This window comes from Neophocaena asiaeorientalis, unplaced genomic scaffold, assembly GCF_003031525.2.
Source record: "Neophocaena asiaeorientalis asiaeorientalis breed wild unplaced genomic scaffold, Neophocaena_asiaeorientalis_V1.1 scaffold56, whole genome shotgun sequence".
Taxonomy (NCBI): Eukaryota; Metazoa; Chordata; class Mammalia; order Artiodactyla; family Phocoenidae; genus Neophocaena; species Neophocaena asiaeorientalis.
In genome coordinates, this window is record NW_020175837.1 from 2,934,373 (window position 1) to 2,957,970 (window position 23,598).

At 42.6% G+C, this 23,598-nt stretch overlaps 1 protein-coding gene across 1 annotated transcript in view; it reads left to right on the forward strand.

Moving 5' to 3' along the window:
- Positions 1-23,598, forward strand: part of LOC112391570 (E3 ubiquitin-protein ligase HECW1-like) — a gene marked incomplete at its 3' end in the record, with an annotated part of 310,339 nt that overhangs the window by 232,549 nt on the left and 54,192 nt on the right. Inside the window, exon 3 of the mRNA XM_024732942.1 lies at positions 243-350. Within this exon, the coding sequence (XP_024588710.1) occupies positions 243-350 (108 nt within the window). The remainder of the gene's footprint in view (positions 1-242; positions 351-23,598) is intronic.

Sequence of the window (23,598 nt, forward strand, 5' to 3'; positions counted from 1 at the left end):
TCTCTGGAGGTGTTCAAGAACCAGCTAGATGATCACTTGCCAGGAGTGTTGAGGAGAGGGGAAGAGATTCCTGCATTAAAATTCTAAAATTAGAATTCCCTGATTCTATGATTCCAGGTGCTTTTTCTTCTGTTGAGCTGGAGGTGGCATTAATATCCTTTGCTCTTTTATTATTTTTTTCTAAATCTGCTGTTAGCTGATGTGTTTCTCTACTCTGCTTTCTTTCTTTCCTGGGAATATAGATGAGGTCTTGTCGGAAAATTTTCTGGACTATAAGAACCGTGGAGTCACTGGTTCTCATCGGGGCCAGATCATCTGGAAGATTGACGCCAGCTCTTACTTTGTGGAGCGTGAGTACCCCTCCCAGTCCTGTTGCTCGGGATGAAGCGCAAGTCAACTGCGCTTGGCTGCATTGCCTCACTTAGAAATGTGCCATATGTAAAAGATGTAGATTGAATGAGGTGCTTAAAAGACAGTGAGTAGTGAGCTGTAGAGCAGTTGGGTAACAGCCATCCACACCAGCCCGTGGCCCTTAACTTTCTCTCCCTGGCTCCTCCAGGCGCTTTCCAACTTTGTGAAGGTTGCCCCTTCTGTATCCTGCTGTCCAGTTTGGGCTTTGCTTAACCCAGTTCTTCAAGGCTTCTTGTTCCCCAGTGTGTTGGGGAATTCTTCGGGATGGGAACGATACATTTCTACTACCAATCTGTTTCCTTCATTCCTGATCTACTGACATTTCTGGATGTATAAACTCATCATCATGTATCTTATTTTATATTTTCTAAAATTTTCCGCTCTCTTTGAAAATAAGTCATTTTTGCAGTTATGGGAGGAATTTTTCGTAGGTCCCATACTGGTGTATGAGGAAATATCTACATGGGCCTCATATTTGCCACCCAAAGGAATGCACGGACTTCCTATGATGTACCCTTTCCCCTCCCACGTGGGTGCTGGAGAGTGCTAAGTGCACAAACCCTTCATGCATTTTCTGGCTCATAGCAGGTATTCGTATAACACTTCTGAAAGGAAATGGAACAGTCTGTTGTTCCAGCTGCCTGGTGCTCAGAGGAAATGACACATGGCCAGGAACCTAAAGTTGTCTGTTTTTTAAAAAATATTTTATTTATTTATTTATTTGGCTGCATCGGGTCTTTAGTTGTGGATCGCGGGATCTTTTGTGGCGGCACGCGGGCTTCTCTCTAGTTGTGGTGTGTGGGTTCCAGAGCATGTAGGCTTAGTAATAGTTGTGGCACATGGGCTCTTTAGTTGTGACGCACAGGCTGTAGAGCACGTGGGCTTAGTTGCCCTGTGGCACGTGGGATCTGACCAGGGCTTGAACTTGCATCCCCTGCATTGGAAGGCGGATTCGTAACCACTGGACCACCAGGGAAGTCCCCCTAAAGTTGTCTATTATCGTTTGACTTGTAGCTCACGAAAAACTATCCTCTAGCATGTTTTGCTCCCATTTTTTTCGAGATGAAAACTCTCATTTTCATTCACTTAATAAACATTTTATAAGACCTACTGTACTCCAAAGAATAGAGATTGGAGATGAAACCTCAGTGTCTGTCCTCTACTTATGGTGTCTCTGCCCTGGGAAATGACACAAATGCCCCTCTTTTTGCATTGGCACATGCAGAATGAGTAGAGTCAGGAGGTTTGATACTATCAGACGTAGAGGGGACAAGACTTTATGTTATGTGGTTGCTGACCCTTGACTTTGCGTTAAGCATGATGAAACTCCCAGCAAGAGAGTTCCTTTTCCTTAATACTTACCTCCCCCGCTCTTCTGCACTCTAATCCATCCTGCGTGCTGATCCCAGACAAAATGCCTTAAACGCAATCCTGCTACCATGTGCCCCCAAGCCTCATGGCTGCGCTTTCATGCTACATCAGCTGAAACCTCTCTGCCCAGCTGCCAAACCCCAACAAAACCCACCACATCCCTCAACCCTACTTCTCCATCCTCCCCAGCAGGCCCTCCTTTGCCCTAGTCATGCCAGCATCTTCCGCTATCCCACAAATGGCATCATTTTATCATAAAGAACATGGCCAGGCTTGATGTGGGGATAAAGAGATGGGCTCCAGCTAGTGGTACCTAATATGACTTCCCAAATGCCAGTAAGAACAAAAGAGGTGAAAACTTGCAGTAGCAATGAATATTAGATATAATTTCTGACTGTATGCCCCAGTCTACACTGGAAGTTCAGTGGAAGAGTCCTTCCTTACCACATACCCATTTTGTTCTTTCGGGTTTTAACTAAATGAGAAATAGACATAATTCAGGGTCATAATACAGTATCAGCTCAAAATGGTGCAGGCATAAACACACCTTGAAGGTGTTTTTTTTTTATCTTTTTAGAGTCAAGGATATAAATATTAAGGATAAGATGAAACCTCATGGCTCTGTCTTCATTCTGCATGAGCCAGTGTGAAAAAGTGGGATTTGTGTGTAAATTAATCTAGCACCAGTACCATTCCTTTCAAGGCAGTTCTCCAAGATTTCTGGGACATTTAGAGCATTTCCTGTACATTCAGCTCAAATAACAAACCATTTAACATAATTGTCTTCATGAGCAGTATGAAGACACACTTTAAATATCATTAGACAGGTATTATAATGTAAAATCAGCTCTGTAAAATACATAAAACGTTGTCATAATTGAGTGAAAGTGTATTCAAAGTTGGTGAAGTTCCAACGTCCTAGAATAAACAGATAGTTTGCCAAGTCATATTCAAAATAACTAAAAGGGGCTTCCCTGGTGGCGCAGTGGTTGAGAGTCCGCCTGCCGATGCAGGGGACACGGGTTCGTGCCCCGGTCCGGGAAGATCCCACATGCCGCCGAGTGGCTGGGCCCGGGAACCATGACCGCTGAGCCTGCGCGTCCGGAGCCTGTGCTCCACAACGGGAGAGGCCACAACCGGGAGAGGCCCACGTACCGCAAAAAAAAAAAAAAAACAACTAAACTAAAAGTTCATCACTTTAGAAAACTGACATGTTTTCAAGTGCAAACTGGAGACGATCCCACTCCACAATATACCTCTTAGACTAGCTATACCTCAGTGCTTTCAGAAAATGGATGAATTTCCATTTTGCAAATGTATCAAATGAATGAATGATATACTAAGAATGTATTTCTGTACAAATATAACAATTTGTCAAAAAGTAAAAATTCATTGAGACAAAGCTTAATTGAGTTTGCAAATGATTGGACTGTGGACTCAGGGCACACAAAAAAATCATATAAATTAAAACAATAATGAATTATAGGAGTCTGAATGCGTTAAAACTGTATATAATATGCTATAAAAATTTATATTTTTAATGTGAAATAATTTGCATTTTCAAACCTGTTTGATAGAACAAGTGCCAAATTAAGGAACAGGAAGAGACTGGATGTACAGAATGTTCTAATGTAACTATCAAAGTGTATGCAAATCAAAGCATCAAAGATCCTCTTGCTATAGTATAAAAATGCAGAATTCAGGCCATTATCCAGAAGGTTAGAGAAGTTTTGTTACGAATCACAAATAAGCTCTTCATGGTCTCTAGGTAGTAATAAACACATTAATCTAATTGGTAAATTAGACATTCTTAAAATAAAAATAACTTTATAAACTTTGAACATTAAATCTTGAAGTACAACAGAAGGTCATTCTAAGTGGGAGTTAAAATAATAAATGAGGTTTTGTTTTGGTTTTTCCATTTTTCTCTTTATTTTTACCTTTTATTACTTCCTTTTATGAAAGTAGAGGTATATCACTGATTGCCTGGGATCTGTTCTAATAGCACATTTCCTTCAGAGTTATGATTCAATTTAGAATTAGGTAATTGCTATTGATTTATATGATATTTTAAAGGTCTGATTAAATCAGATTTTGAAAGTACGCCCAAATTAGAAACATTCAAAACAAATACTTTCTGTATTCTCCAAGGAGTTACAAGCATGATAAAATACAGAAGAAAATAACTCCTGACTCGTTTCCTATAGTCCCTGCATAATTTCACCCTGGAGGGCACTTGGCTATTTGACTATAGTAATAATTGCTGTAATATGAGAGCTGTAAAGATGCAAATTTTAACACTGACAAAAGAAAGAACTAGTGAAGTTTTAGCTTAACCTATCCTGACAAAATCTTACAATGTTTTATTGTCATAGTAACTCAAATGTTATATTCTAATGTGTGCAGTTGGGCTCAGCGGGCCAGTCTCAAGCCTTCAGGAGCTACCACAGTCTTTGTTGACTATGTGCTCCCCAAACAAACTTATGGTTACCAGGGGGTAAGTGGGTGGGGGGAGGGATAAACTGGGACATTGGGACTGACACCTACACATTACTACCTATGAAATAGATAACTAATAAGGACCTACTGTGTAGCACAGGGAGCTCTACTCAATACTCTGTAATGGCCTATGTGGGAAAAGAATCTAAAAAAGAGTGGATATATGTATATGTATAACTGATTCACTTTGCTGTACACCTGAAACTAACACAACATTGTAAATCAACTAGACTCCAATAAAAGTTAAAGAAGAAAGAAGTCCTTCAGAATCAGGGCTTGCCTTGCAGAGAGGTATTGATTCTGCCTGGGAGGTATCTTTTTTGATCTCTGGCCCAGACCTGTTACGTGTAGCTCCCTGTTCATCGTCACTCCCCATTGCTAGCAGGAACAATAGAGTAGTAGGTCTGGAAGGACAGCTGATTACAGCCAAGAGAGTTTCTCCCAAACGGACCTCCTTTCTCTACCCACCCTTGTGTCAAGTCATGTAATCATGGTCATGATCACAGCCTTCTCACAGCTGTCCAGGCATAAACCAGAAATCTGCAGTCATTTCGACTGCTCTGTTTTGCCGTGGCTTCCTGCCCACTCCGAACCACTGGTCATGCATCGCCCGCAGCTCAGACCCTCACGTTCAGCCCCTTCCCCATCTCTGCCCTCGCTTCCAGATTCACACCCTGACTGCTACCTGCTCTGATTTCATCACTCCCTGCATTTGTCAGAGGAGCGAACCTCAAACCCCTTCTCAGTACATCATTTCCCCATCCTTTTCCATCACGTCCTCCCAAATTAAAAAAACACAGTGGCCCCTGATTACACATAATAGCAAATCTAAGCACCTAGTCGTGCTGTAAGGTTTTTTTAAATTTTTATTTTATATTATAGTTGATTAACAAAGTTTTTAACAACACCCCTTGAGAGTGGCAAGGTGAAATGTACACAGGTCAGGGGGCAGAGTTTGCCTCCTTTCCCCACCCTTCAGCAGGTAGCTTCCCAGTGAGAGGCCCGTGGGCTCAGTGTCTACCCGGTGTGGCCCTTGGACTCTAAGGCTCTGTTCCTTCATCTATAAAAGGAAGTTAATGTACAATCCCCAGCGGTGACCCCATGAAGACTGAGAAAGCACACGTGAAGGGCCAGGCACGTGTCTGGTACAGCCAGGTGTGCGGTATAATAAGAAGGCTTTGAATTAGGGATTGCAGTGCATTTCTCCTCTGGGAATGGACATGGTGGTGTCTTGGTGACAGCTGTGAACTGAACGGCTTATTCTGGGAGTTTCCCGTGGGGAAATCCTTTGCAGCCAAAGTTGGAGACCGATGGGCACTGAAGGAAAAGCAGGGCTCCAGGAGAACTAGCTGACTCCCCTGGTTAGCACTTCTGGCTGGTGCTTTCTCCTCTGCGGCAATGCGGCAGAGCCAGGACAAGCTGTGCTGGAGCCAGAAGGCCACCCAGATCTGCCCAGAGCAGCCGCAGGGATCCCGTCACGTCGGCAATCCAGATGGTTCAGGTGACACGTTGGTATAGCTTTTTATTTGAATCTGGACATATTTCCACCAGGACTGCTCTGGTTTTAGAACTGGTATGGCTAAGAACTGCACTGTGGGCTGCCATTTTCAATCACTGTTTTGTTCTTTCCGAGGAGCTATGTCTCCTTTTGTACCGCAATAAACGTTTGAGTCATAGGCTCTGTGAAAGTCTACTTGGAGAGACTAAATTGTAAATGTGTATCTTATGACAATCATACCACTTCACAAAGGTGTTCCTTTAGGAACAAGTGCGCCTCCATAAATATTTGCATGATAATGGCTATTTTATTATTATGCCATCTTAATTTTACTGTATAATTCCCTGGAAGCCACGACTACCCCCATCACTTATCCAGGTTCACACTACCCTAAAGAGAAACCATGGTCAAAATTGCACTCTACACAATCATAAAGTAATTTCAGTATTGCTTCTGTTCTTACTTGTCTTTCTTAAATCTCGAGAAAAGAGTCTGCAGTTCACAGCAGCACTCCTAAAATGCATTTCCTCTTCCACCTGTGTCCTTTTGCCACACAACTCCCCTGGTGTTCCTCCCGCTAAACTTCTCCATAAACCTTCCTCACCGCACGCTGGTTTTCTTCCTTCCTTATTTCCAGCACATTTTGCTTTAAAAGCCTAAATGAAGTAAGCTTGCTAGAGAGAAGCTTCCTGGAATGGTAGAAGAAGGAACCCAAGCCACCAAATTCACAATCATTCACACTTTAGCAGACCAGAGTGAAATGGTTGGAAATATTCATACAGTAATAATGTCTGGGCTTCCAGAGGCCAACATAGAGGCGCAGTGGTTCTGACTGAAAGGGACCAATGAGACAATGGGAGTGTGGCAGTGGGAGGGCAGGGGTCCAGGTGGGAAGACAGGACATAGGAACGAGGGGACACACATAGCAGGCTCATCCTCAGTTCACCCAAGGTGAAGAGCCCAGATGTTGTGTGCAGCCATCTCTTCCTAGGTCAAATAGTCCATTACATCTGGGGCATCAAAATGCATCTTTAGTCCATAGATTAAATATCAGACCATTAAAGAGTGACTAAGCATTGTTACAGAAAACAGCTAGAAAGATACAACCAAATCATTCAGTTCAGATTTGCAGCAGTATAGCTAGAGCTACCTTCTAGTTTGATGTGTGTCAGATTCATCCAAGGAGATGAAACCTCTAAATCAACACAGATAAACGGTCAAAGGCCTAATAGCCCAAACTGAGACTTTTCTACATTTACCTTGAGTTTCCATTTCATTAAGAGAACATACAGCCTCACCTGCCTCTCTGAAGCCTACAGTGCTGGAGGCCTGCTGGGGACTGTGCTGGTCTCCAGGGACTCTGATGTAGAGGTGAAGGCTTGGTCCCTGCCCGCCGAGGCGCTCACATTGCAGGAGCGGGGACAAGCATCTCCTTCTTTTTGTCCTGTGTCAGTGAAGGGGACCACGAAACCTGGCTTTGGGGCCCAGAGTTGATCACCACCCACGGATAAGAGGAGCCAGCAGGTGGACTTGGCCAGTGGGAAGGAAGGACCGGCATTGGGGGCCAAGAGGTAGAGAGATCATTCTAGGCAAGGAACAGCACTTGCAAAGGCATGAAGGCATGCAGGTGTGAGAGTTGAGGGTGGAGTGCTGAGAAAAAGGAAGAGAAGGAGAAGGAGGAAGGGATAGAGGTTGAGGAAGAGAGATCATTGAGTGTGGAGGGTTAAGTATGGCCACAAGTTCCTTGGTATTCCTCCCATCAAGAGGCCCGGTCCATGTCCCCTCCCCTTGGGCCTGGGAGGGCTCTGTGACCCTGCCCTGGTTTCCATGCTGAAGTGATGCTGTGCAGCTTCCAGGCCAGGCTTTCAGAGACTGGTAACTCCCACTTCCTGTCTCTTAGAACACTCGCTCTTGGAGCCCTGAGACAGCTGTGCTTTCACAGTGGCCATATGAAAGTTTGCATGGAGACAGCTGCTCCAGCCATCCCCACCCAGGGCACAGCAGAGGGCCGGCCCAGCTGTTACCCATGGCAACAGCATGCAAGACAGCAAGGGAAAGCTGCCCAGCTGAGACCAGTCACCCCCCAGAACTTTGAGAGATGATGATACAGAGCTGTTACGTTTGGGGTTTGATTGTTAGACAGCAGTAGTAACCGTAGCATCAGGGGATCCAGATGAACAGGGCCATGGAAGTCAAAGGCGGGGAAGCTATCAAAGGGAGCGTCATCAACAGGACCTGGTGAGTGCCATCAGAGGACTCAAGGGACATGTGGTCTAGAATGCATGGCGGAGGGTTGGAACATGGGGCTTGTGGTGATGTTTGCCAAAAAAAATAATTTAAGGAGCTGATGAGAAAGACTGCAGGCTGAAGAGTTAGAATGGCCAGTTCAGGTTGATCCTGGTCTGGGCCATGAAAGTCCCTAGTCCCAGGAAACCTCTCACACAGGAATGGTGAGGGCCCCCCAGTAAATCTGTGTCTATAGAGAAGAGGCAAAGTGTGTGAAGCATCCTCCAGGATGGGTGGCTGTGACAGTGACTCTGAGGGGGCAGCATGAGAAACAGAACGGAGATGAGCTTGAACACGTGTAAGGACTGAATGAAATGAGCCTACAAGTAAGTGCTCTCCTTTATTTAGGATATCCTTGTGTCCACTTCTTGGCAAGGATCTTACATCCTTTTAAAAATTTTTTAATTTTTATACAAGTTTTGAAGGTTACTTTCCATTTGCAGTTATTACAAAACATTGGCTATATTCCCCCTGTTATACAATACATCCTTGAACCTATCTTACACCCTATAGATTGTACTTCCCACACCCCACCCCTATATTGCCCCCGCCACTGGTAACCACTAGTTTCTTCTTTATATCTGTGAGTCTGCTTTTTTTGTTATATTCACTAGTTTGTTGTATTTTTTAGATTCCAGATATAAGGGATATAATACGGTATTTATCTTTCTCTGTCTGACTTATTTCACTTAGCATAATGCCCTCCAAGTCCATCCATGTTGCTGCAAGTGGCAAAATTTTATTCTTTTTTATGGCTGAGTAATAGTCTATTGTGCATGTATATATATATATGTATACCACAGCTTCTTTATCCATTCATCTGTTGATGGACACTTAGGTTGTTTCCATGTCTTGGCTATTGTAAGTAATGCTGCTAAGAACATTGGGGTGCATGTATCTTTTGAATTAGTATCTTTATCTTTTTCAGATATATACCTAGGAGTGGAATTTCTGGGTCTTATGGTAGCTCTATTTTTAGTTTTTTGAGAAACCTCCATACTGTTTTCCACAGTGGCTGCACCATTTTACATTCCCACCAACAGTGTACAAGGGTTCCCTTTTCTCCACATCCTTGCCAACATTTGTTATTTGTAGACTTTTTGATGATGGCCATTCTGACAGGTGTGAAGTGATATCTCACTGTGGTTTTGATTTGTATTTCCCTGATGATTAGCAATGTTGAGCATCTTTTCATGTGCCAGTTGGCCATCTGCATTTCTTCTTTGGAAAACTGTCTATTCCATTCTTCTGCCTGTGTTTTAATCAGATTGTTTGGGGTTTTTTGATGTTGAGTTGTATGAGCTGTTTATATATGTTGTATATTAATCCCTTTTCAGTCATATCATTTGCAAATATTTTCCCCCATTCAGTTGGTTGTCTTTTTGTTTTATCAATGGTTTCCTTTGCTATGCAAACCTAATTAAGTTTAAGTAGGTCCCATTTGTTTATTTTTGCTTTTGTTTCCACTACTTTAGGAGATGGATCCAAAAAATACTGCTGTGATTTATGTCAGTGTTCTGCCTATGTTTTCCTCTAGGTTTTACAGTATGCAGTCTTACATTTAGGTCTTTAATCCATTTTGAGTTTATTTTCATATATGGTGTTAGAGAATGTTCTAATTTTATTCTTTCACATGCAGCTGTCCAGTTTTCCCAGCACCACTTATTAGCTGCCTTTTCTCCATTGTATATTCTTACCTCCTTTGTTGTCGATTAATTGATGTGGGTTTACTTCTGGGCTTTCTATCCTGTTCCATTGATCTATGTGTCTCTTTTTGTGCCAATACCATATGTTTTGACTACTGTAGCTTTGTAGTATAGTCTGAATACAGCCTTTTATTTTACGCTGATAAGAGCACCATGAGTTGGGTGCCATCACCATTGCATTTGAGGAGAAAACAGTCTCGGAGACATGGTAGTCTTTGTGGCAGGTGGCGGAGCTGGAATTTAAACCAGGCTTATCTGCTTGTGCTCATCAGCCCAAGGGAAGGGTCTATGGGCATGCTGGAGATGCGGGACACAGAAGGGACGTTTAATGAACTGAGGTCCATGAGGAGTTGGAAGGAACAGGATGCAAAGAACAGTTAAGGACTCCAAACTTTCCTGGAAGCCCTTGACTCACTATGGACTTCCAGTCAGAAGTGTGGGTGGGGCAGGATGGGGACAGAAGAGAGGGAAGGAAAAAAATGTGTTATGCTGACCACTCTATGGTGCCCCTTTTCCTAATCGGAAGGGAAAGAAGACGACACAGGAAGAACTCAGGAGTGATTTTCACTTGTACAGACGTGGTGGAGTCAAATTAGAACTCTACAGAACGGTTTCTCTCCGTCCCCCTCAAAGCCACTCAATACACAGAATGAATCTCTTTTACTATAAATTGCAGACACATGGAGCTAAGAAACAACCAGGGCTGCAGAGGCCCTCCGTATCTCTGCCTGCAGAGAGGGCTTCAGCAAGATAAGGAGGGAGTATCGTGCCCATTTTAATCTCCATGAAACGGGGACAATAGCTCTCTCATAAAGGCCTGTGGCAGGCCAGGGCCGACAGAGGCCAAATTGGCAGGAGAGTATGTGGGGCAGACAAGAGAAACTGACCTAACTAAGATGCCGTGTCTGGACCTACAGCCAGGTATCTGAAGGGCATAGCAAGCTCATTGCCATATGTCCAATTAGACACAGCAGATGGGAATGAGGTGGCTGCAGCCATCCCAGGAGGGTGGCCTGTGCTTGTCCCTGGGGAATCTGTGCATGTCTCACAAGATCCCACCCCTGGGCTATCATTTGGCATAAGGCTGCTGTCCTGAATAGAGGAATAATAATAGTAATAGCAGCGACTAACTGTCTCTGAGCTCTCCCAATGTGCCAGGTACCATGCTGAGTGCCTCATACATCTTGCCCCATTTAATCTTCATGAAAACCCTAGGTGGCAGGGTTTTTTTTTTTCCCTTTTTTGATAAGGAATCTGAGGTCCAGGAAGATAAATGCAACTGGTCTAAGATTCACAAGTAACAAACAAATGGTGGGGTCAGGACTTGAACCCAGGCAGTCTGACCTCTGAGCCTGCTCTTTAGCCACCATGATGTCCTGATAAGACTAAAGTTGGCCAGAAGGGTCCCCACCACTAAGGTGGAGATTTGGTACTGAGTTCTGATCCCATGGAGGGCTGGATACCAGGTAATACATTAGATAGAATTCTGAAGGTGGAGTCAGTGCTGGGGGCTTTCCTCCCAGAGTGATTGGCAAGGAAATTATCTGGGCATCAAAGTGGGAACCCATTTGTCACTGGGCTAGCAAATCCTTAACTGGAGGAAGGAAAGTCAAGATGGTTAACATGGCCTTCCTCCCCTCCAGATGATTCTGAGTGGGGAGCTCCATAGTCCCCACCATAAAGAGCTGTGAGAAAGTCAAACTAGAAGACAGAGGCTATCCAAGGTTTCAGTCACTTCCTCCCACACAATCCAGAATCTCCTTCATTTCAGTGTATTTGTTATATGTGTATAAATCCAATTTGTGTACACAGTTTTAAAAGTATTACTTATTCCCTCTAGAAACTTTGAGGAAAATATCAAACAGCATCCATAATTTCAGCAAAAATAACATTTTTAAAGATTTTTGTTGTTGCTGGTAGCATCTCCTCTTAGAGGGGCTTAGTAAGTATTTATTCAGTTAATGAATGAATGAATGAAGCTAGTGCTCAAAACACCTGTGCAGGAAGCAGGAGACTTGTGCTCAAGGGCTACAACTGTCATGTCTTATCTTTCCCACCGATGGCCCCTGAGCCATCAGGACAAAGAGATAGGGAAACACAGATGGAGGGCAGAAGCCACGATGTCTCTGGTCAGACCCACAGCAAGAGGGTACCACAAAGAGAACAGAGTCAACTAACCCACCCAGCTTCTTGGAGTATGGAGGTGGCAGAGAGGTACCACCTTTTAAAGCAGAGGACTCTGCTCTCTAGTGAACACAGCCCAGTCCACACTGGAAATCTCACCAAACACTGTAGCACCTCCTCCCTTGATTCGGGCCCAGGAAGTGGATGCTAGAAGAGCAGCGGGAAGGGAGAATTTTCCGTTTTTCCACTTCATTCTTCTCTTTTGACCCCCTGAGCCTTTCAGCCAAGTCTTTGGTCACGCACAGCTGCAGAGTTCTTGGTGAAGACAGAGAGCCACAGAGGCCAGGGTGGTCCTGCCTGCACACCGTGTGTACCTTCCCGGACACTACGTACCTGGAGCCAGTTCAGAGGTCACCCCCAGGAGTCTCTGACATTAGCCAAGATAGGTCTCTAGTCAACTCCAAGGCCATTTTCAAATGATGACAGCTGTACTGTCCTCACCAGCCTTGGACAGCCAGGAAAGAGTTCAGAATCCAAGTAATATGGAAAAAGTAAAAACTCCTCACAAATTCTCCTGTATCTCACTTGCCCCAAATTCCAGCGTTGATATGGTACCCAAGAATACTGCAAAAACCACCAACACCCACAAAATCTAGAAGATGCAAGCAGTGCCTCATCCATTGCAGCAGCTGCTAATCTAAACCATGTCTCCCTCTTTCCAAGCAAAACCAGAGTCTGCAGCACCTGGTCCGTATTTATGCCCACATTGCTATTGCCAGCTGTTACTGGAGGGAAGAGGGCAGACAAAATGCAGAAAGGAAAAAGGAGCTGATGGTCTTTAACCTTCACCAGAATGAATGCCTGTTTCTCCCAGGTTGCTCAAGGCCAATGAGCTGAAAATCCAAACCAGAGAACTCGTCTAATAAGTGGGGAATTGCGTCTTATGCTTCCATCTCCTTGGGAAAAAACAGAGTTATAAATACTGCACCCTCTACCAGAGAATGACATGTAGGAAACACTCCTACTTTTATACAAAATCTATAAATTTGAGCCCATAGACTTAAAGCCTTTTCATGGGACTCCTATTCCTTATATTTAAAACCTGTTAGTCTCTTTCTCTCTCCATGAATAGTTACCCTTGAAAAAAAAGAGATTTATTTTACAGTGTGAGTTTTCTGTAACAGAGAACACAAACTTCTAGTGAAAACTAAACCTTTAAGGCCTGGCTGAGCCTTTAACAAAGGAAAAGATAAGTAGTCAAAGAATAGAAGGAATATGAAATATTTTTCAGAGGGGGAAGAGTGGATTATGTCAGACTTAAACAAAAAATAATAATAGAAGGGAAACAGTAAAAAGAGTATGGGAACATGGAAAAGAAATAATAGTTAAAATAACCTACGATTAGACTTCATCCTCTTCACTAGCCTAATCATTGGCAGTTCCCAATGAAAAATACAGGCAAACCCAATGTTAAGAAACATCAAGACCAGTTAAATGGAAGTCCTGGGTACTTGACACAGATGAAGTGACCACAGTGACCTTACAACAGTACAAAGCAAGTGCTTACAAGGGTTGGACTCTTGAAAGAAGACCCAGCCCGCTCTCCGGGATGGAGACGGGCAAGACTCCCTTCCTCCCTTTGGCTCCAGCTCAGCTCCCGGCTGGCCCTCCGGTGGGGTTTCCGGCGGCGCAGCCCCTGCAGCGCCCTCTGTCGGCAGGTCCCCGGAGGCCAAGCGAAGAGTAGCCGGAAGAGCGTGCCGCTGACACCTGCTGAGGCTGGACAACAGGCAGGAGCATGGAACTCAGCAAAGGGATCAGGAAAGGTATCCTGAGAGCCCTCGTACGAAACACGGGAGGATGATACGAAGCTTATAGGACGCCCCAAGCTGTCAGTGGGCACCAAGCTAAACTGAGTGCATGATGGGAATAATTTCATAAAGCCTTGTTCTTGTACCTAGAGGAAGGGTAGAAGCGAGTAAGTGGTAGAGTCAGTACCATACAAGCAAGAGCCTGAATTTGGTGTGCAGAGGGTCTTCTATCACCTCTTCCACCTCCACACACTTTCCTCCAGGACGGTTCTTGGTCATCTGGTATAGACACATCGCTGAGCCTACCCAGAAAAAGATGCTGAAATTTCCAGTTCCTATGGATTCTAGACAAAAAGGGAGCCCCTGCCAGCTGAACAAAGGCAGCACTGTTAACCTGCATGGATAGTTCCCAGGTTTTACAGGATGGCATCTGTGCCTCCTTCATCCCTTTCTTCTCTAACAGCCCTGACACTAACCTGCCCAGTCAAAGCATCTCATGTCTGCAGACCCTTCCCGGTTGACCTCCACAAATCAGCCAAATATTCACGATCAGTGCCTCCACTCAGACATGGTTTTTTCCCAAGAGGCAACAATTCCAGTAAACTCCAAACCTGCAAATGTTTTTGTTTTTTTTTCATGAAACCCACACCAATAGAGTACAGTGTTCCTTTTTCAGAAAAGGAACTTGCTTGTTGTAAAGGCTGCTTTTTTGGTGTCAGGGATCCCTTGGAGGGACCCAGCATCCAGTTACTGTATCCCAGGTCAGAATTGTTGACCTGAAACAAATAGACTGCCAGATATTTCTCCAGCAAAGATCATTTATTCAGGGTCAGCAGAGAACTGCAACCACAGTTCAGGGTCTGCCATCACGGTGAGCCACTTGCAAGTCCCTCTACAGCAAGGGCAGGAGAACACTTTTATAGAGAGGATAAGGAAGTCGGAAGGGCTGTAGTAAACAGAGAGTCCATGGCTTTTCATTGGCTGAGTCCTTGCCAGGAAAGAAGAGGAGGCTTTCTTCTTCCTGTTGGGCTCTGCTATCACCACAGGGCGAGACAGCTCCCCTTTCTGGTTTCCTAACTCTATTTAATGTAGGTTTCTGTTTATTAATTTTTTATAGAATCAACTGCAACTGAGAAAAGCAGCAGTCAATCCAATATGCAGCATGCCAGATGGCCTAGCATTTTTATTTTATTTATTTATTTTTCTTTTGCGGTATGCGGGCCTCTCACCACTGTGGCCTCTCCCATTGCAGAGTACAGGCTCCGGACGCGCAGGCCCAGCGGACATGGCTCACGGGCCCAGCCACTCCGTGGCACGTGGGATCTTCCCGGACCGGGGCACGAACCCACATCCCCTGCATTGGCAGGCGGACTCTCAACCACTGCGCCACCAGGGAAGCCCGGCCTAGCATTTTTATATGTGCTTCGAGTTACCAAGTTCTATGTGCCAGGAAGCCAAAATGGTGGGTGGGTGGGTGCTCTCGGGGCCCAGAACTACAGGTTTGAGGGTTCCCGGGCTGCAAAATTCTCCCCATAGAAAACTATGGTCATTCAGCCCCATCTGCAGCTGACCAAGTTAGTCCCAACTGAGCATCAAATTGTGAGAAACTTTAACGATGTCTCCTAGATTCCAAGGGAAAACTGGGCAGGGAGAAAAGAGAGGCACCCTGAGAAGATAGGGGGAATCCAGGTAAGAGAAGTTTTTTCCCCACTAGGATGGACTCCTATACTTCTTGCCAAGGAAGCCTACCCTTGAGGATTTCACCTTGTCATGCAGCCCATTCACGAGATTAAAGCATGGTTGCCTGCTACATAACTCCAGGAGAGCCATTTCCGTAGACTTCTGTGTGAATGGCGCCCTTGGAGTTGCTAACACATCAGCCCTGTTAATAAGGTCACAGGAATGTCTGGTGACCACATATCAGAAATTATACCCTGCCTCGTACTACCATTCCTAACATCTGTGTGTGGCCAAGGATATACCTGGTTAGCCCAAAGGGTTACTGTAACCCTCCCAGCCTCCTGACCAGCCACGAGTTTGAGCTCTGCCCTTCTTTACTGTGAAATTGTGTTGTATCTCATGCTCCAATATCATGAAACCTGTTCATCAGTTACATCTTCTAAAATAGCCACTTGCCATTCATTTGTGGCTCTCACCTCCATCCAGTTTTAAAAGGTGATATTCAAAATCCTCTCCCTGACTCTAAAGGGTTCATTTAAAAGTCATGCTGAGATTGCATCCCCCCTCCACCCCACACTCTCAAAAACCCTACTCTTCATACATCAGACTGATCCCCCAGTATATCCTCACACTTCTTGGCACCTAATCTGGAAGAGGTTGGTTAATACCTAACAGAAGTATGTACTTCCCAGAAACACCTCTGGAACACCCTCTAGCAAGTCAAGAGCTGACTGAAGACATATGTAATCAGCACAGGATATGGGGAAGGGTCTCGGTATGGCCCTCTGCCTTCATGCTAGGACCCATACTTTCTACCTCTGGAGCTCTTCAGTATGGTAGTCTGTCAGTCTACAGCCTTGTGGTTTGTGTCCTATCTCAGTTCCAGGCAACTCAGTCCTCCACCGTCTGACCAGCCATGACCCTCCCCTCCACTTGGACTGAAATGCAGAGACCCACCCCAGTAAGCCAGGATTTGGGACAAAAATATATGACAGAGAAGGCACTTGACTTTGCGGTCTGTATTTGGCCTTGGAGGATCTGCTGGGAACCCCTACCTCAACCTGAATGCCCCAGGGCAGCTCCGAGACAGCTCAGCCCACTCCATCCAGGAGGGAGGACTGCTAAGAGTGCCAGCAGCTGTGCAGTACTCCTGTTTGGGGGCTTCCCTGGTGGCGCAGTGGATGACAGTCCGCCTGCCGATGCAGGGGATGCTGGTTCGTTCCCCGGTCTGTGAGGATCCCACGTGCCGCGGAGCGGCTGGGCCCGTGAGCCGTGGCCGCTGAGCCGGCACGTCCGGAGCCTGTTGCTCCGCAGCGGGAGAGGCCACAGCAGTGAGAGGCCCGCGTACCGCAAAAAAAAATTAAAAAAAAATAAAAAAATAGTCCTGTTTCATTTCACATGCACATTAATCCTCTATGCTTCACTGGGCAGGGATTTTAAATTTTATTAGTCTTTTCAACGAACCAACATTTGGTTTTCTTGATCTTCTCTATATATTTGTTTTCTGTTTAATTACTTTCTGCTCTTTTATTTTTTATTATTTCCTTCCTTCTGCTTTCCTTGGGTTTAATTTGTTGTCCTTTTTCTAACTTCTTGAGATGGATTCTTAGCTCATTGGTTTGGGGCTATTCTTCTTCTCTGTGTATGCATGTAAGGCCATAAGTTTTCCCCTTAGCAGTTTGTTTGTTTGGTTTTGCTTTGTTTTGATAAAATCCTAAGTGAAGCACAAAACACACATAGAAAGGGGCATAAATTTAAATGCAGAGTTTAGGGATTTTCAGAAAGTGAACACATCCATGTACACAGCACCCAGATCAAGAAGCAGAGCCTAATTCACATGTCAACCTGTTCTGTTTGCCTCCTTCCTTCTCTCTGGGATCATTTTCCTCCTAACAGAAAGAGCTCCCTTTTAGTATTTCTTTTAGTGCAAGATTACTGGTGATAAATCCTCTCCGTTTTTGTTTGTCTGAAAACATCACTATTTCACTTTCACTTTTGAGCAATGATTTCACGAGGTACAGAGAATTCTAGGTTAGCTGTTCTTTTCTTCAGCACTTAGGAATGTCATTTCTCTGTCTTCTGAAAAATCAAGTTTAGTGTTTTTGTCTTTCCTTTAAAGATAATGTAGGTTTGGTTTTTTTGTTTGTTTGTTTTTTGCTCTGATGCTTTTAAGACTTTTCCCTTCGCCTTTGGATTGCAGGAGTTTAACTACGACATGCTTACAAGTGATTCTTGTTTTTATCCAGGCTTGAAAATAAGTTATTGTCTCCTCAAAAGTTGCCTTTGCCCCACTCATTCCACTGTGTCCCTTATTCTCTCCTCTGTCCTTTCCATCCTCTTTTCTCTCTCTTTCTTCAATCTGGATATTTTCAATCAACCTATGCTCCACTTTACTAACCCTCTTTCTGCTGTATCTGATCTGCGGCTAACCCCATGCATGGAGTTCTTAATTTCAACTCTTCAGTTTTTCAATAATTAAATCCCCATTTGATTCTTTTCTGTTGTTTCTAATTTTCTGGCAAAGTCTGCACTTCATTTTCTGCATGTATAAATCATAGTTTCATTGGGGTCTTTGTCTAATGACTTCAATATCAGGATCCTAGTTCCATTTTCTTTCTTGCTTTTGGTCATTTGCTTCTGTCTCTTATCATACTTGGTGATTTTCAGTTGCCGTAAACTGGGTGTGGAATATTGTAGATACTTTGGCCATGACATCTTCCCTCAGAAGATTTTGCTCTTTCCTCAGTGAGGTTGTTGGGGTGCTGGTAGCCTTGACCCAATAAGAGGATGAGCTTGGTGGAGTGCAGTCCAGTCTTGGTAAGCCTCAGTCTCCCTTTAGCTCGCCCTCTTCCTAGAGATCCCTCTCCAGGTCTTTCATGGAGAGCCGAGGGTTTTCACCTGGGACCCTTCCGTGACTCTCCCTGCCAGGTCTCCTCAGTACCAAGAGACAGAAGATTTCGCCTCACTTTTCAGATGTTTTCATGATGCAGGATTCAGCAAATGTCTGAGGGGAAACCAGCTGGGTACTTGAGGTCTCTGGTCCTTCACTCTGGCCCCAGAGGGCCACAGCAGCTCTGCTGGTTTCCCTGCCACCAGGACAAAGGGACTGCAGGTAATCAGCTCATCTCACCAGTACTCCGTCATCTAGAATTTGTGGTCCTTGTTGCTTCCATTATTCTGCAGTGCTTTAAATATTTTGTTTTTAAAAAAAGCTTATCTAGTTGGCAGCAGAAGCATTAATCTGCTACAATTACTCTATCCTAGCAGGAAGAGGAAGGCTCTAATTGCCTTTTAGCAAACACTCCACATGCGGTGATCCCAGAGAACAGAAACACTGTCTAGGGGGTGATAATAACCAGCACTGAAATAGGAAACAAAAAGCATTTATTGGATTGTGTTTGAGTTTGGATTTGGCCTTGTAACACCCGAAATAAGTACTTCCCATAAAGTAAAATTCTAGCATCATTTCACATAGTGATTCATTTTCATCAATCTCCCACATTTGCTGTGGTACCATATTTGAAGCATTAACATAGGATTTATGCTGCTGTTCTAAATAGGAAATTAGTCAAATAATATACAGTTCTTGGTATTAAAAAGATGTACCAGTTAACACAATTGAAAAAAAAGTTACAATTAACCATTTTTCATTCAAATAATCATAAGTTAGCTATTAGAGAAACATGACTTTATCACATGGCAATTTTTATGTTAGGAAAATGTGGAATACCTAAAGATGCAAATACCTTCTCTGCTCATTCAAAATTTATGACTTTATTTTCTTCACTTATTTTCCAATTTTGTACAAAGTGAATATAATTAGTCCATAACACAGCTTTCTATATCATTTCTGGAAGTGCAAATCCAAGTAAGATTATATCTTCACCAAATTACAAAATTTTGACAAATCAATATGATATTCTCTAATATAATAAGGTGACTTTTTTCTGTTAGAGTCATATATTACTTTAATGAGAATTTTACTACAAAAGATATCATCTGAGAACCAAATAGAAACACCATGTCTTTCAGGGCTGTTTATAAGAGAGCAAAAGTTTTTTTGGTAAAACTTAATATGGCTTATATACTTATATAGTGTTCTTCTTTTGAATGAGGTATTGGATTCAAGTTGCTGAGATCAAATGTAACAGAACAAACGTGTGTAAAAGGTGACTGCTTCATTTTGGATTTGGTCTAAAACCAGGGCCCCCTGCATGAGGAGCTTTAAAACTCTACCTTAATGAGATCCGGCAGGCAGTATCAACTTTAAATTAAAATACCTTTCCAATGTTATATCTTTACATATGTAGTAGAATCTGCAATGTTAGATGCCTTGTCAATGCACTGACAAGTGCATTCCATTTGTTAAGAAGCCCTTCACCCTTCCTTTTGTTTTGATCAAAAGTCACAGCCTTTCTCTAAGCTGCTTATTTCTTAAAACCCATTTAATTCATATTTTTAAATAAAAAACCAAGTACGAACGAACATACTGCCATGTAGGATAGACTGGGAGGACCTCAGGTTTTATACCATTAATGTTGATTATTTCTTTGAAAGAACTGCTCTTGCTGTTTCCTCTTACTGAAGCTAAATGTTCTTCAGACTCAAAATTTAATTTATGTCTTATTATTGCATTGCTTCTTGATCTTTTTGATCATTTGAAGATATTGTACTTTCCATTACTCCTTCTAGATTACTACTGAAACTGTTTCTTTCACAGTGATGATAGCTTCTTGAGTTAAAATTGGGTTTCCTGGATTTTGAGGATGCGGTTTACATTTGTCTCACGTCTATTTTGCAAATGAAATATTCATAGACTTACGTTCATTGTTCTTGCTAAAGAATGTTACTTACATAGATAATTTGGTTCCTTTTACACAAATAAGTGATTCACAATGGAAGTCATTTCGCTAATGCACTGATCCATATGTCTGTCTAGTTTATCAACTCTGATCACACCTTCTGTTCATGAGATTTGGGCATTTCTGCACTGCAGACATTGTAACATATGGATAATTAAAAACTTGCTATGAAGTTCAGATATTTGTGGTGCTCCAACCTGTGCAATGTCTGGATAGCAACAGGAGTAAGCACCTTATTCTTCACGAGTACTTTTACCAGTTGCAGAATTCTCTGTTGACAGTTATTTTCTTTTGGCACTTTGAAGCTGTCATTCCTTTCCCTTCCATTGTTTCTGTTTATGTTGAGAAGTCGTCTGCCAGTCTAACTGTTGCTCCTATGAAGGTAACCTAGCTCTTTTCTTCATTGGCTGATGAAGTGATCATTTTTCTTCTTTTTGGAACTTTTACAGTGATGTCTGGATGCTGTGTTCTTTCTGGATTCATAGGGCTTTTTGTATCTGTAGCTTGATGTCTTTCATAACTTTTGGAGAATTTTTAACTTTAGCACCACTGTCTCTCTCTTCTCTTTTTGGATTACAATTTACAGGTATTTTAGACCACTCCCTAGTATCACATATGTTTATTATTTCTCTTCAATATTTTATATCCTTTTTCTCTGCATGCCTTATTCTGGATTTCTTTTTCTGACCTATGTTCCAGTTTCCTAAGTTTTCTCCTGTATTTTGTGAAATTTGCTTTAAACCCACCCATGGAGTACACTATTTCAAAATTGAAGTTTTACAGATCCAGAATTTTCTGTTTCATTCTTTTTTAGAGTCTTCATTATTTGCTGATATTTTCAATCTTATATTTTATTTCTTTGAATGCTTTAAGTATATGATCATTAAAGCTTGTGTCTGATAACTCCGATATCTGAAAACCCTGTACGTCTATTTATAGTGCCTGGTTTTTCTACTGGTATTTTTACCAGTAGAAAAATACTCTGCATGTGCCTGATCAACTTTAGTTGAAAACTGGACACTGTAAATGAAAAGTTGTGGAGATAATTTGAGGCTTAGAATGGTTCTTTCCCTGCTGAGAGGATTTGCATTTCCTCCTGGGCTATACCTAGCAATCCAGAACAACCTCAATTGAATTTCAAGACTTAAAATGATTTGAAGGGCCAGGGCTGGTGTATTTCTCCGGTATCTGTTCTGCTGTTCAGGGCTCCAACTTGAATCATGAAGGACTTAGCAGAGTCCTCCTCTTTGGCAGGCTCTAAATTCTTTAAGTTTTATCCCCTTAGCCCTGCAAGTCTGTTAAAAGTTCTTTTCACCTTCCCAGCCTCTCAGTGCACTTTTCTGGAATCAACACAGCCCCCCCCCCCCCCCCCCCCCCCCCAAGTTTTCTTCTTCTGGATCTTGTCCTCAATATTTTCCATTGTCTTGCTAGGTCTCTGATGTCCTCAGGCTAGGATTTCCAGTTTTAGGAGGAAACGATTACTGGATTCCTAATAAAATTTGAATTTGAGATAAACAGTGAATACTTTTTTTAGTTTTTTGTCCATTGTAATAATTGACACAGACTTATACTGAAAACGTATTCCCTGTTTATCTGAAACTCAAATTTCAGGATCCTCAAAGTCTTCAGGATTGCTGATTTATTTCCATATTTTTCCAGCTTGTCTAGATGTTCTCTGAATTACCTAGTACATCATCACTCGAAGTGGAAGTTCACTTTTGCTAGCTGGTCAACAATCTAGCATTATTAAAAAAAATTTTTTTAGAGACAAATTACCAAATGAAAAGTTAATATGTTTGCTTAAATCCTAGCTGCCATGAACTACATGTGTGACTTTGTATAAGTGGCCTTACATTTTGGCCTCATTTTCCTTAGATGTAAAATAGGAATGATAGATGACATTTATGGAGGCCTTGTTATATGCCAAGTGTTGTGCTAAGCACTTTTTTAAAAGGTTAATAATAATTACCTGTACTTCACAGGGATTTTGTGAGGGCCAAATTAGAGAATCGTATGAATGGTCTGGTGCATACTAAGAACTAATTAACTGTTAAGACCAGTTTGTTATAATTTTTAAACTAAGTCGAATACTATACTTACACCAGGGCTACTGCCATCATTACATACTGATGTCTCAAGTGCTACAACAGGCCTACTAATCCCTAAAAAGTGGAGAGGAAGAAAAACAATACTTTTCTTGTTTCTTTAAGTGATACTATAAGTAAAGTGAAACAGTCTATACTTTTTGAATACATGCCCACCCAATGAAAATTATAGTTGTAAACACACAAATTTGTAGAGGTAGAAACTTCAGTATCATTCCACTTTGTGAATGAGCTGATCACTCGTGCCCAAATCTGAAAACAAATCATGTGCCAGGCAAAAGTAACCAAAATGTGATAAGGAGATCTATTTCAGGTCCACCATTAATCCATGAGATTTTAAGATGTCAACCTCTTCCTCTGGAAGGGCAAGGACTACACCCATTGGTGAGTGGAGCATGGGCTGGATTTCAACCCCCTACTCACCCCTTGGTTGGACAACTTTATGTAGGATGTGCCTGAACAACTATTCAAGACAGTTCTGTTGATGGTAAATGAATATACAATGAAGAAGGGCAACTCTTATGTGTTGACTACTTCATGCATACTAGGCTTCACACATTATTCCATTTGCTGTGTACAACAGCCATACATGAAACAATACATACAAAGCTGGCAATGGTATCACCATTCTACATTAAATCTGAGGCTCAGAGAGTCTGTATAACTTACTCTGTTAATGATGGGCAAGTCAAGAATTGGACTGGCATCTATTTGTTCCCACATTCCTACTCTTTCCTTAGATCACCGTGCCTTCCTAAACTTCTGTTACTACATACATAATGACTCAAATAAACAATAAAAACTATTATAACAGAGATGCCTTGTGTTCAGACTTTGAGGGGATTTTTGAATTATTATTATTTTAACTAGAAAAGCAGAGGAAGATAGAACTACCTACCACAGGTCTCCTTAGATGAAGTATCTGAAATAATAACCAACAACCCTCTAATATTTCTTGGCCTTTGAACCTTGATACTTTTCTCAGAGGCAGCAGTAATAGCGAAAATGTAGCAATGTCTTTATCTATACTTGAATCTATTCCGAAAGTCATGTAATATTAGGCCATAGAAAATTCTCTGTGAAGAATTAGGACCCACCAGGACACTGTACCTGCTCCTGGGTTAACAGTAAGGCAGTGGAGTCAATCAAATGAAACCAATAGTTCATCAGTCATTTTTTAACAGGCATTTATAGAGAATCCCTACTCTACATGACACTGGAAATATAAAGATAAATAATACTTAGTCT